The sequence below is a fragment of the Lipophrys pholis genome, assembly GCF_963383615.2.
Source record: "Lipophrys pholis genome assembly, chromosome: 12".
Taxonomy (NCBI): Eukaryota; Metazoa; Chordata; class Actinopteri; order Blenniiformes; family Blenniidae; genus Lipophrys; species Lipophrys pholis.
The window spans coordinates 23469392-23483684 of NC_137641.1; the positions used below are offsets into that span (position 1 = coordinate 23469392).

The 14293-nt window shown below is 41.8% G+C and overlaps 2 protein-coding genes across 2 annotated transcripts in view; one reads left to right on the forward strand and one right to left on the reverse strand.

Moving 5' to 3' along the window:
• The window catches only part of astn2 (astrotactin 2), a 271116-nt gene that overhangs the window by 47736 nt on the left and 209087 nt on the right, over window positions 1-14293 (reverse strand). Inside the window, exons 14-16 of the mRNA XM_080476263.1 lie at window positions 10547-10671; window positions 9443-9547; window positions 8650-8829 (exon numbers count right to left, since the gene is read on the reverse strand). Coding sequence (XP_080332389.1) covers window positions 8650-8829; window positions 9443-9547; window positions 10547-10671 — 410 coding nt within the window. The remainder of the gene's footprint in view (window positions 1-8649; window positions 8830-9442; window positions 9548-10546; window positions 10672-14293) is intronic.
• Window positions 726-6347, forward strand: trim32 (tripartite motif containing 32). The gene is made up of 2 exons (XM_080476264.1): window positions 726-797; window positions 1452-6347. The coding sequence occupies exon 2, from the start codon at window positions 1466-1468 to the stop codon at window positions 3512-3514; it is 2049 nt and encodes a 682-aa protein (XP_080332390.1). The 5' UTR covers window positions 726-797; window positions 1452-1465; the 3' UTR covers window positions 3515-6347.

Sequence of the window (14293 nt, forward strand, 5' to 3'; positions counted from 1 at the left end):
ATTAGATTTTTCTTTAAACGCAGGTATTACATTTAGGAAAGTTATGACACGATTATGAGACACTTGCTGTTGTAATTAATCAAATTGTCCTGTTTTTCAGTATGAGTGACCAGGAATGACCAGGCTAAAAGAAAAGGATCAGAGAAGGATGCTAGAGAGGCCTGGATGACATGGTTTGGACAGATGCTGATGAGAGATACTGGATATATTGGTCACAGGATGTTGAAGATGGAGCAGCCAGGAGGAGAAGATAAATACATTAGAGAAGATTCATGTATAACGTTTACGAAGACATGGAGATGGTTGGTCGTGTAACACTAGTGGATAGGGTGAAATGAATGCAGAACAAGCAGAGGCGACTTATGGGGTTGCAGCAGAAACAAATTACTCATTGTTTTACAAATAAACCGGAACCATGCATTTAAAAGGTAGAACAGTCTTAGAATATTGACGTTGGCTGCTGAAAAGTATTTAATTTTCCATTAATTTCATCTGTTCGTATGAATATCTCTTCAACCTAAAGAGTACTTTTTCATAAAGCAGTATATCTATGTATAAAACTGACCAAAGTACAATGAAATAACTAAGGAGCAGCATGGATAGTCGATGCTCCAAACGCGCATGCGCAAAAGGCACTTCATGGCGTCGAGCTCTGCGCCGTGCGTATAACGTCACAGGCCAGCGTTGCGTACGTAAAGACGTCACCACTGCAGTCTTTCACTAGCAGCTGCAGCAACAGAGAGACAGCACGCCCATCCAAACCTCAACACAAACAACCAGCAAACACCCAAGAAAAGGTAACGTTATGAAACGGGAAGGACGGCGGGGGCGGAAAAACACGACGACGAGCCGTATATCGTGATCTTAAATGCTCGTCCCTCAGTTATCAGCCCCCGTCACGTTGTTTAGGAGCACTCGTGTCGGGTTAGGTTAGCAGCAGCTGCAGCAGCCTTGTGCAGCGGCCTCGGGTCTTAGAAAACAACTGGATTTAACGCTTGACTGTGGATATGACAATCAATAAATAGCAACGGCTGCGCCAGATAGTGTGGTTATATAATACCTTGTACCGTCGCTTGCCATTAGCGTTGCACGACACGATCATATGTCAGTTAGCACTCGAGGCTCGTCGATTAGCTCAACTTTCATTGACAGCACCGCTTTTTTCCCCTCTTTACAAACTAGAGTGCAAGCAACGCGTGACAACCGCTTGCATAAACTGATGTGACTGTTGACGACGAGCAGCCTTTGTTTTTGTTAATGTGTTGACTGAAACATGCACATGAACAACATGCCAATTAAGACATTAGAATTAAGATTGTTGCTGTTCTACTCGCAGGTCTTCACCTTGCAAATGTTTGTCTTCCGTCGTATTTTACAGCCTGCAATTCTGTATCTTTTCGTGATCTTAATAATATCTCATCATGGACAAACAAACTATATTTTTCTCTTAGGGAAAAGGAGCACGATGGCAGTGGCAGAATCCCCACTCGACCCAGACCTGATGAGGGAGGTTCTTGAATGCCCCATCTGCTTGGAGACCTACAACCAGGACCAGATGAGGCCCAAGCTCCTGCAGTGTGGTCACACGGTGTGCCGGCAGTGTCTGGAGAAGCTGCTGGCGAACACCATCAACGGCGTACGCTGCCCTTTCTGTAGCAAAGTCTCCCGCATGAGTAGCATCTCCCAGCTGGCCGATAATCTCACCGTGCTGAAGATCCTGGACTGCACCATATCCTGCAGTGCTGCTGCTGCCGCCTTGATGTGCAAGTCCTGCTGCAACCGCCTCCCGAGACAGTACTGTTACGACTGTGTCACAGTTCTCTGCGAGCTGTGCAAAGGTGAGGGTCACCTGCAGGAAGGTCATTCAGTCCAGCCTATCAGGGTCGCCGCAGAGCAGCGTCGCAAAGAACTCGGTGGCAAGCTGGATGCTCTCCGCGACATTATAGGTGAGATTCAGAAGAAAAAGACAGCGATCGAAAGCATCACCAAGTCTTTGAGACTGAAGTACCGGGCCGCCCAGCAGGATTACACTACCGCCGAGCTTCGTCTTCAAGAGGAGCTCAGCAGATCTAGAAGGATGTTTACAACGTCCATGGCTGAAGTGGAAAAGCTCAATGCTCAGGTCCTGGAGGAGCAGACCTATCTTCTGAATATTGCAGAGGTTAAAGTGGTGTCTCGCTGTGATTATCTGACGATGCGCGTGAGGCAGAGTGACATTGCCTTGCTGAAGGACGACGGCGGAGACAGTGATGACGAGGAGCTGGATTTGAGAAGCAGCTTGCCCACCATGTTTCAGCTGCAGGAGCCAGAGCTGGTCAGAACAGAGCACACCAAACGTTTAGAAGTAGGCCAGTTGACCACAAACACTTACACGGTCAATACAGATGACGAGGAAAGCGGGTTAGAGATTGCACTTGAGGGTGATGTGGAAAATGTAGCCGGGGCAGTAGGTGGTGCAGCAGCGGCTCCGCTGGATATTTACCGAGATATTGACATGGTTGCAGCAGTAGAGGAGACAGTCTGTGGCTCCCCGGGCAGCTTTAAATCCAAGTCCATGGATGCAGGAGGGGGCTCACCGGGAGCAGCAGGAGCAAGTTCAGGGCCCCCCGTGTGCCAGTTTGTGAAGAAGATGGGCTGTAAGGGAACTCTGCCTGGCATGTTCAATCTACCCGTCAGCATCTGCGTGACACCACAGGGTGAGGTACTGGTCGCTGATCGGGGTAACAACCGCATCCAGATTTTTAATCGCAAAGGTTTCCAGCGTGAAATTCGACGCAACGCAAGCAGCATCGACAACTTCGTGCTGAGTTTTCTTGGAGCCGACCTGCCCAACCTCATCCCGTTATCCATTGCCGTCACCCCTCAAGGCCTGATTGGTGTCACAGACAATTATGACAACTCCGTTAAAGTCTACACTATGGATGGACATTGCGTGGCCTGCCACAAAAACCAGCTGATTAAACCTTGGGGCATTGCTGCAATGCCATCAGGCCAGTTTGTGGTGTCTGACGTGGAAGGCGGTAAGCTGTGGTGTCTCGCTGTCGACCGGAATGTCGGTGTGGTCAGCTACAATCGACTCTGCTCTGCTGTGCGGCCCAAGTTTGTGACGTGCGACGCAGCAGGCACAGTGTATTTCACCCAGGGATTGGCATTAAACTTTGAGAAACGCCACAATGAGCCCCATCTGGAGGGGGGCTTCTCCATTGGGTCCGTGGGTACTGATGGCCAGCTTGGTAAACAGCTCAGCCACTTCTTCTCAGACACAGAGGACTTCCGCTGTATCACTGGCATGTGTGTGGATGCCAACGGGGACTTGCTGGTCACGGACAGTGGCAGGAAAGAAATCCTCCAGTTTCCCAAAGAAGGCGGATTCAATATCCTCATCCAGGAAGGTCTGACCTGCCCGGTCGGAGTGACCACGACCCAGAAAGGACAACTGCTTGTGCTGGATTGTTGGGACCATTGTGTTAAAGTCTACACATACATTCAGAGGAGACATTCTTCCACTTCCTAGATGACAAATATTAACAGTGTTATTCCCCTTGATCTTGACAGCTTTTAAAAGGTTAAAATCGGTAACGCTGTGTTCTTTTGAAAAGGGATAGATATGCTATTATTTGTCACTTTAGTTTGGCTGCAGCCCAGACAATTCTCACTCCAGCTTCCATTGACTAATTAAATTTGTGTTCTTTTAACAGTTTAAAAAAAGCATTGGGTATTATTTCAAGACATAATGTGGTTATTTCAATGGGTCACAACAGTGAAAGACATTTTTTGGGGGGATTAAAGGCGCTGGCGAGTCAAAGCTACTGAGGCACAAAGTGCAGATGATATTCCTCCTGTCATCGGCTGATTTATCCACCATTAAGTTGACGGTCTAAGATGATGCATGGCTTTCATAGATTTGGCACAGCTTAGCAGCAGGAAAGAGAGGAGCTGAAAACGAACATGTATTTACATTTGGATGGAAGGATATTGAGGCTTTTGGCCTGTAAAGCACTTTATTACTGACACGTCACTGTTTCCTACTTTTCGGTTTGAGTAGCATAGACTAAAATTGTTGCTGAATGCAGCTGGCAGCTTTAAAGTTTACTGTGCAGTTAGTTAAAAGACACAACGGTAAGCAAGTACCAGCATTCGCTGGAATGCACCCAGTAACATTCAGGGAACAACAATAACAGCATGTTGAATAAACTTAGATGGCGGCAAACTGCAAAACATGATGTGGAGGCTATTTGGGGCAATGGCCATTCACTACAAATATATGGCTATATATTTATTCCTTAAATTGTCTGGAACATATTTTATGTGTGACATATAAGTATTCTGCTGAGCTTATTTAATGGTAATCTGAAGGAGTGTTATTGCATTATATTTTTTCCTGAGCCATTTATATTTTTAATACAACCTGGCAAGCCTGTATTTTTGTCACAATGTGAGAAAACTGTTGATATTTTTGTGCAGTCTTTTTTTTCATGTTCAATGACATTTTTCAAGCAAAGGTCACTAAACTCTACTGTCTGATCTTCAAACGGCATTCTTTTCATGCGTGTTCCATTTAATCTTTCTTAAGAAACACAGCCACAGCGTCACACTTACAGCTTCATACTATGTGGCAGGAGAAAGTAACATCTGCTTCTGCTCATCTGGTCTGGATCAGATTCCAGCTGTTCGGCTCAGTCGGCGGTTTCACCTCAATTTCAGACCTCACCTGTTTGCTTTTTGGTTAACCTCCAGCGCCAAGATTAGTGTGAAGCAATTTTATTTCGAATGACGAAACCTAAGAGCCCCCTATTTTCAGTCCTGCCTCTCAGACAGAGCTGCGTCTGCTATGAACAGAAATGCTCTAAAATCCCACATGATCGATGTTGTTTGCAAGGTTTTTGAGAGTTTAAGGGTCCGTTAGTTTTATACCAGAGGGGCTTAAAGTCAGCTACACATTACACTCTTCAGTAAATGGCTTGGAAGTGTTTTGTCGGCATGGCTGACATAAAATAGCTGGAGCAGCAAACAGGCTAAAAGCAGATGTCTATAATCAGAAAAGTGTTTACGGTACTTGTTCAAATCTGACGTTTAATTCAGACGGCGTGCACCATGCCATTGTTTCCTTGTTTCTGCCTTCTGGTTGCACAGTGGCGGGCAGGCATCGCAGCTGGCAGGGGGGTGGGGTTAAAATAGCACTGCTGGGGTAATGATGTACGAATCGCCCGGAACCCCCCCCCCCCCCAAATCTGACTTTGTTACACTGGATTGTTTCAGTATTGCTCCGTCTTTCTCAGGTGTTCACTCAACACAAGATAATTTGCAATCCCATTTCTCGAGTGTTGATTGTTCTTGGTGACGAAAACAGCCATGATGCAGGTGAAAAGTAAGCTGATGTAAAACTTTTGGCATATGTATAAATCTCTATTTTTTTTCTAACATTTGCTAAATTTGGAGGTTAATTGAAGCAAGTTTAAGATCAAAAACACTTTTTTTTTTTTTAAGTATTTACCTAAATATAGGGACTCAAGTTAATCATTGGAATCCCTGTATCAATAATCTATATAACATGCTGTGTCCATAAAGTCATAAATATTTAAGTGTATCTTCCAGTCCAGGTTTGCTCATTAGAGCAGATCGTATACTGACTCAGCCTTAAAAATTAATAATCTCACAAAGCTGACCTTAACCCTGCACCTGGAGCCCTGATAAACAGCAACATTCAAATATACATATCTCAAGAATCAAAATGTATCATAAACAATAATCTGTGTGTAATATTACTACGTGAGCAGCAGAGATTAGGGGATACATTTTTTTTTTTTTTTTAGTTTTAAGTATCGAGTTGAGTCACAGTCATATCCTCGTGCTATTATGTTTTAGGTGATGTATTCGTTCCATTGTTGGCTCATGCTACACAGTATATCTCAGCGTTCGATTCCAGACTCTCTCAGCTGCATGTCATCCTCTCCATCCCAATTAATTTCCGTCCTTAGTGCTGCACTTATTTTAAGTGATCACTCGAAGTAGTCGTTGCTAGAGAATATTCAAGTGACAGAAAAAGCATAAAATGCCAGAAAAATCAAGTGTCCTTGTGTAAGTGTGGTGAGCATCAGTGTCACATCATCTCTGAACATGTTTTACTGTATTTCATTGGAAGTAAGTCATTTCACTGCATAGAGTTAATTAATTGATACTACTGGTTTGTAAAATCTCGTTCTGTTCATGAACCAAACCCCGGCGTTCGTCAGGTTTTGTCCCTCGGAGGTTGTGAATTTTCCAATGTGTCGAACACATGACAGGCATCTCTGTGTAGTCAGATTCATGTGTGTATTGTTCATTATCTGAGTGCAATAAACATTTATGAAACCAAAAACCTTTTGTGTTTTTTGTCTTTTTGCCTCATCAGATTACAACAGTCTAGTCACTGTAACAACACAAATTTAGATTAATGATGGAGACAGTTTTCAAAATTAACATTAAATTGATGCCACAGCATAGGTCTGGAGTGTTTCTGAGGGCTGCAGGCTGGTGAAGTTAACACAATGGCCTGACCGCAAGAACAGCATTTGAGGGTACGTGGCGTCTCTGCTTTGACTGAAGATTTGAAAGTAAATGTGGGGCTCAGCTCACTGTTCCTTGTGATGGAGGAGTGATCGGACCAGGTGTGTAACGTGTCTTTGCCCACAGTAGATTCAAACCTCTGATGAAGGTCATTTCTGAAAGCCGGAGTCTCACTTGATCAGATTATCTCTTAAAAGTCAGAGTCAAGGTACTTTAAGGAAGAAACGTGACACTCGAGAAAACAGATTCATCATTGAAGCTTGTGAAGTTATTTGCACATTTTGAAGAAAAAGGGGCTGAATGGATCAAAAATAAAACTATACCCTCTTCTACACTACCTGATTTCTGACTATCTCAGATGTTCCTTTCTGTAGGTACCACAGCAGTATAGGATCGGCATGTTTTTTTTTAAACCAAATGACACAACCTTCAGTGGGAATCAAACTTTGACGTGTGAGTCATAGTCCCACTACTTTAACCTCTATGCCACAACAGTTGACCTGTACAGACCTGTCCAGTTCACCAATCAGCAGCAGTGAACAGTAGCAAACACGGAAGAAAGTCTAGTAAAACACTTGGAGTTTGCTATGGTACATAAAATAATTGTCTCTCAACATTTAGGTAGAGTTTTGGGATAATTCAGGTTTTGGAATAGCTGAATTTGTCATGAAGCTATTATACTTAATCTTATTGAAGTCAGGAAATGGCCAGCAGATCTTACTAATACGTTTAAGCAGTGGAGGAAAGAAACAACAAGCTTCAATAATGTGATTAAGTACAATTTTGGATGTGAAAAGATGTGAAAAGATGTGCAATTTAGTTAATTTATCCATCCTCAAGAACAACTTTCAGGTCACCGGTGCATTTTCCACAGCGTTAACACACAGAGAACAGCCATCACACACAAACTCCTTCACATACATTATAGATTTCTATTAAATGGCGGCGAAAGCCCGTAGTCAAAAGAAAAAACACGCAAACACCAAACAAAAAGGCCCACGCCTGGAATGGAACCTCCTTGCTGTGAGGCGACCACTTCACTCCCTTTTTGTTCTTCATTCTTTTCTGTGAGCTCTTAGTATCACTTAATTTACACATTCAGACTATTAGCTCAAGATATACCAAAACTAAGTGTGTATTTTCACTTGAGGCAGCAGAATCTTAGGAGACAAGGTAATCCAAATTAGTTTTACTCCAACATTATTAGAAAAAGGTCAATTTTCATGATTTATAGTTTTACTTTTGCCACTTTCTCAGTTTTTTTTTTTTTCTTTTGGGGTGGGGGTTGGCTGTATTGAAATGCATAACTTCAGTCGTAAAAAAGTTATTTCAACACAATGTACTGTGGTACATTTAATTACAAAAAAAGATCAGAGGAGCGCCTCCACCCCTGGGCTTTAGTCAAGATGAATGCTAATCATCTCGTCTAGGACTCTGCTGAAATGAAATCTTATCCCTCTGTGGCACACTCTGTCCCAGCCATACAAAATGCTGGCATTGGCAACACACTAGTCATAGCCTATCAGTTTTTTCTTTTTTTTTTAACGGGGGCTTTGGCTGTTTAATCTTGGACCTCTTTGACCTAAAATCCTTTAATTATTTATTTCCCTTCCCATTTTTGTCCCACAGTGTGAGCAAACATGCATCCAGAAGCCATTCAACCGCACCGAATGGCTCAACTGAAAATCACTGTTTTGGATCACAAATAAACGGGGAGAGAAAAAAACAACAAAAAAAAATAAAAAAAACAACACTATTTAAATAGAACAGTGCTGCAAGATGCTTTTTGGATGCTGTTAAGTCACAGTGATATTTAATTCAGTTCATGCAGCTTATGCTGGGTTTTAACCAGAGGGTGAATTGAAGGAGGATGGAGTTTTTAAATATAACCCAGTTTAGTTTAGTTTATTCAAAGTGTAAATGCCCTTCCTGCTAAATGTTGCTGTAATTCTCCTGTCTATCTATTAGCTTGCTCTGAGATACAGCATGCACATGCTCCAAACGTTAAAAACATGTTACATAAATCAAAAAATAAAAATAAAAATACAAAATGCTTCATGTAAGTTTCCCTCTGCCTCGCTTGTTGTCTGTTTGCACACTCACCTTTCTGGTACTGCAGCCAGAGCTGCTGCTGTGCCTTCTTGCTGGGAAAGTAAATGCTGCAGCTGAGCTCAGAGCCATACAGTGCTTCAGACACGTAATGGCTACCGTACTGCTGGAGAAACGTCAGGAGCTCCTCACGTGTGCTGTCCGCTGACAACATCTTCAGAACCTTGGAAAATCCTGACAGACCAAGAATACAATTGTCGAACAGTTATTTTGTGTCCAGAAGGGTGAAACAATTATGAATATACTTAATACATAGCTTGTTTGTATCCGACAATAGTCATAGTGTGCAGAAAAGCAGAAAAATAGTGCTTACTATTTATAAATATATAAATATGTATTAAGTATTTTATTGGTTCAAATATGAAATTTTTTACCCCTGTTAAAATATGCTTGGTAAAAAGTGTAATATTCAGCTCCCGGTCTTTTGCCGAATTGTGCAAAACAACAGCATGGGGGCTTCTGAAAAAAGAGGAGCATGCTGGATGTGATCGGCGGACACCCGACTGAGTCAAACATCAGCTGTGCACAATGAACGGTTGCTTGGCGATCACACCAGGGTGATAGAAACCCGGCTACAGGTGCTGGATGTTGTTGTCAGCAAGCCAGTCAAGGGCTTTGAAATGCTGCATCTGAAATAGTTTGGATGGCAGCAAGGAGATCTGTGTGAGGAATAAGCTGAAGAATCTGGAGACTGCTTCTAAGCTTTTTTGGAAATGGTTGTCTCATATTCAGATTAATAGCAGTAGTTTAGTGACACAATCACGAGTAGTGTTATTAATCAACTGACCTGTGGACAACGTGATGGAGCTGAGTTTGACTTTGTACAGGTTACTGCGCACTCGCCACTGTTGCACCATGGGGTAGCCCACCGCCTCACTGAACTCAGCATCTCCTAAGAAAGACAGAAAAGTGGGAACAGGCAGACAATTGAAGGGAAAAGATCAGAGACCATTTTAAAAACAAATCTTAAAATGCAGATTCAAAGAGAGAACCTGCAATTGAAAACAATTACTAGACTGAAATCAAATCTATTTATCTCTTTATGTATACAGTTTATTGCACATCCATTGTTATCTATTATCGCCGTAACTTCATTTATTATCACGGCCCATATCCCAGCTGCTTCTGGATCAATGGTGATATATAGTGCAGCTTGAACTCCAATTGGATTGCTGACATTAGTAGTGGGAGCAATCTCGCCTTTCTCTGCAATTCAATTACCAAACTTTCACACCAGTTTAGAACTAAAGCCAGGAAAGTAGAGAGCAAGGGGTAATAAATAAAAAAAATACACTGCTCAGAAGAACCTTGATCCTGTGTCTTTGGAAAAGCATTTTACGCCTCAGACATTTACCCACAGTGAAAAGGGGCCATTTGTATTTTCTGTGTGTGTGTGAGTGTGTGTGTGTGTGTGTGTGTGTGTGTGTGTGTGTGTGTGTGTGTGTGTGTGTGTGTGTGTGTGTGTGTGTGTGTGTGTGTGTGTGTGTGTGTGTGTGTGTGTGTTCAACTGTAATAAAAGCAGTGAAATGTCTTAGGACGTCAGATCAGATCAAATGCCATTTTAACAAATGGAGGGATTAGGAATCCGAGGTGAAGGTGCCCGTTTTAAGCAAAATGTCCAAGTGATAAAACAAGCAATGCATCTGCAACAACCATTTTGTGCATTTACGGATTGTTGTATAAAATACATCACTTCTCCACAGAAGTTATGTTCATCCGCACCTATGGTGGAAGGAACTCAGGCTGCAGGACCTCATGATGGTGTTCAATTTGTCAACGATCTAACAAGAGTGACATTTCCCTGCGAGCTTCAAAAGATATCAACACATTGATTATGAGCGGATCATAGGAAGCTGTTTGATCTATTGCCAGTCCAAGGATACCCCCCCACCTGTGAGGAGCTGCAAGTTGGGGAGGGGCTCTGAGAGGACTCCTCTACACTGTTCCTCCACTGGTAGGGGGATGACCATCAGACCATCGGCCAGTTGAGGAAAGTCCTTGATGAAGTTGTTGTCCCTGCGGAAGGAAGGGAGGAAGAATGAAAGGTACAATTTTTCGTTACCAGTCAGGGCAACAGCTACAAATGCAGAAGTTCATGAAAACAACTTCAGTTCACAATAAAATATAATCCCGACATGTTTGAGCTCCACGTCCAGCTGCTGCCCTCCAGCATCATTCAGAACTTGGAGACAAAGATTCAGGAGGTTCACTGTTTTTCTGGCTTGGAAGTTTCTCTGTGGTAATATTTAATTTAATTTAATTTTTTTTGCAGTATCCTCCGATTCCTTAAAAGGTTACGATAAATGTGCAATATGCTCAATGGTTGTTTACTTGATCACTCAATAATTTCATTTCCTGTTATCATAGAAATCTTTCTTGTAAGAATCAAATAATTACAGTCCCTTGGTAGCAGTGTAAACAGAAAACAAAAATATCATGGGTACAAAGCCAGATGTGTATGTATTTGTGGGTATGATGCTTGGCAGCCCATTAAAGAAAACAGTTGTGTCCCTCAGCATGAGGGCAAAACAGAGAGCTGCAGCAAAAGATAAGAACGGACCCTTTGGAACCGGCCTTTCTCTCTGCTGGAGATGATAACTACATGAAAGAATGGTAATGAGAAAAGGAACAGTGAGTTATGGACGGGAAAAGTAGCATACAAGGACTAACAGACTGCACAATGAGAGCGCTCCCATAAAAGCATGGGGCCGATATGTTCGAACAGCAACATCAACGGCAAACATGTTTTTCCATCTTATTCCATTTTTCTTTCTATTTGCACCTTCCGTGATATACCTCAGTGAATAAATCACTTCCAAACTGAAAAAAGCAGCATCCCTGGGAGATGCAGAGCATATGTTGAACTTTTTTTTTTTTTTTTTTTGCTCAGTAGATAGACCGTGCTGGTTGAAGTGGAGGAGCTGCAGTTCATTTCCTGTCAAAAAAAAAAAGATGGGTTGTCTTGCCACAGTCTGCAGGCATGGCAAGTCGCAGCAACCTATTTCCCATAATCCACTTTTATGGGACCAAGTCTCACAGAACAGCTCCTGTGCAATGGAGGCTCAAGAAAGCAAGGAAGTAGGTGGTGGGTGGGCAAGTGTGTGTGTGTGTGTGTGTGTGTGTGTGTGTGTGTGTGTGTGTGTGTGTGTGTGTGTGTGTGTGTGTGTGTGTGTGTGTGTGTGTGTGTGTGTGTATGTGCGTGCGCGATACAATACTTGATATTAATTTTTCATCCTTCTTTTCTTTGCCTGTTCGCCATTTGTTTCCTCTAACCACAAAAGGCTGCTAGACGTAATCTCGGCCCTATGGTTACAACGGTGAGGTGGAAGGATCGGCTCAAGGGCAGAGGATGAGAGGAAAGACGGAGAGGAGAGGTGCTGTAAAAAGATTACCGTAGCTTATGCTCGCAGAAAACATATTGATTGCCAAACTAAATCAGCCGGCTTCACGCTGCAGCTCAGAGAACCTTTAGAGGCGTGTGGACCAAGACGATATGTCGCTTTATGGATTTTTAAGCCCAGTTGTGAACTGTCCTTGACACTATGCAAAGACTTCTTTTTTTCTTTCGCCACCTCGTCCATTTACATAAAGGCACTGGAAGACATACAGTGTGAGCGTGTGCGTACTTCTTCACGGTTTTCCGTAGAAAATCGAGTCAATTTGGAGAATAAACGGCACCGAAAACACCAAGTCTTTTCAGCACCTGAGTGAATAAAAAGTCATTAGCATCCTTAACTGTAACCCTCTCTTTTTTTTTTTTTCTGCTTTAGCCTTGAAGAGAAAACATAAAGGAGATGCCACATCAATCTACAAGTAGAGACAATGACATTTCCACTCCCCGCAAAGGTCAAGACAGTAAATTGAGAAAAATACCATTATGTTGAACTTGAAAATTTCCACCGTACTTGATTTTGGTGGGAGAGCTCCTCATTGGACTTTTTATTTTGTCCGTGTGTGTGTGTGTCTACCGGGACGAAAATGTTTCAGGAACAGACATTTATCTAAAATACTACAACTCAAACTAATCACTGTGGTAAGGATGAGCAAAGCCAACTTGTCCTCGAAGAAATAGCCTCTCTGTTGTACACTAATGGAATCATTAAGTTGTCCAAATCATGTCTTAGGGTGAAAACAATATAATATCTTAAAATAAAGTAGCGACAGAAAGTTTGGACTTTCATGCTGTACATGTAGATAAAAATATCAACTGGTTGAGTTTGATTATTTATAGGCTACATAAAAAAATAAAAAATCCTGGACATGCTTCCTTAATACAACATAATGTTTTTATGACTAAGTCTCCTTTCATTGCAGACATTCAAGCTCATACAATAGTTGGTGTAAAAAACTGATAATGAGCAATTTCAACGTATTCTCTCTAGTTTCAAGAAGTGACCCAGCTTAATGAGGAACTTCAATAGATCCATCAGTTCTATTATTAAAGCCTGCCGTCATAGTTACTATTACGACTAATGAAATAATCAATGGGGAATATGTGAAGTTTATTTTGGGGCAAATCTGTTTGTGGATAGAAAACAAATGGGCTTGGAGTAATTAACAAAAGTAGATTGAAGAAACTAGATAAGGTTCGTGGACCATCTGAGGGACTTTACTACCTATAAAAGATGGCAGAGAGAAATTGAAAATAGAAACGTATGCACCTGCTAAAAAAATGAGTCACACAACATCCCACATGTCTCAGAACCAACCGATTTGTGTTTACAACAGTTGCTTTTATGACTAACTCAATGACAATTTCAAATTATATATACTGTATATATATATATACAGTATATATATATATATATATATATATATATATATATATATATATACTGGTATGTATGTGTAATCTATCAATATAATGACAGCTCACATCTATTAAGAGTTCACAATGACTTAGTTAGTTTAAATTAGTGTGCACAAACTCCAATCCAAGTCAACGCTTCCGACCTTAATGCGATGAAACAATTATAAATTGTTGATCTTAAAGGCACTCGGGCCTCTTCTCAAATGACATGACAAAATACCACCTGTGATACAGCAGTGATACTCAGCATCATTTCCATTTCTTTGTATGTATTCACCAACCATACTGGCTGACACATTGTCTGCCATCTTTAATAATAAGCAGTTATGCATATTTTTTTTTTTACGTCATTATTTGTCTGACCCGATCTTTTCCTAACAACAAAACAACATATGAGGGAAGATGTCTGAAAACTCATGTTTCATTCAGGACCCAAGTGTGTTCATTAAGGGCAGTGGACACTGGGTCTGCCACCTCAGACAAACAGTCCTCCCATCCCACAAGGCCTGAGTCTTCATGTGGAAAGCTCCTCACACTTGGAATGAGAAACACCAAAACACTAGCTCCAAATTATAACTGTTGGAATAAATACAAACATTTCAGAGCAGTTCATGCATATACTGTGGATGAAAACTGTTATCGCTCCTCTTGCTTCCTCTGTATACTATTTCAATTCAAACACTACACAGTGAAGATGCATCTGATTATTAAGGCACGCTGAACCTCGAGTCTCATAGGCAAATAGCATTCTTTTATATCCCACAGCCAGGTGTCAACGTCTGTATTTCTCCCAAGATAAAGCGTAACAATTGTTTGCTGTTTGCTCAG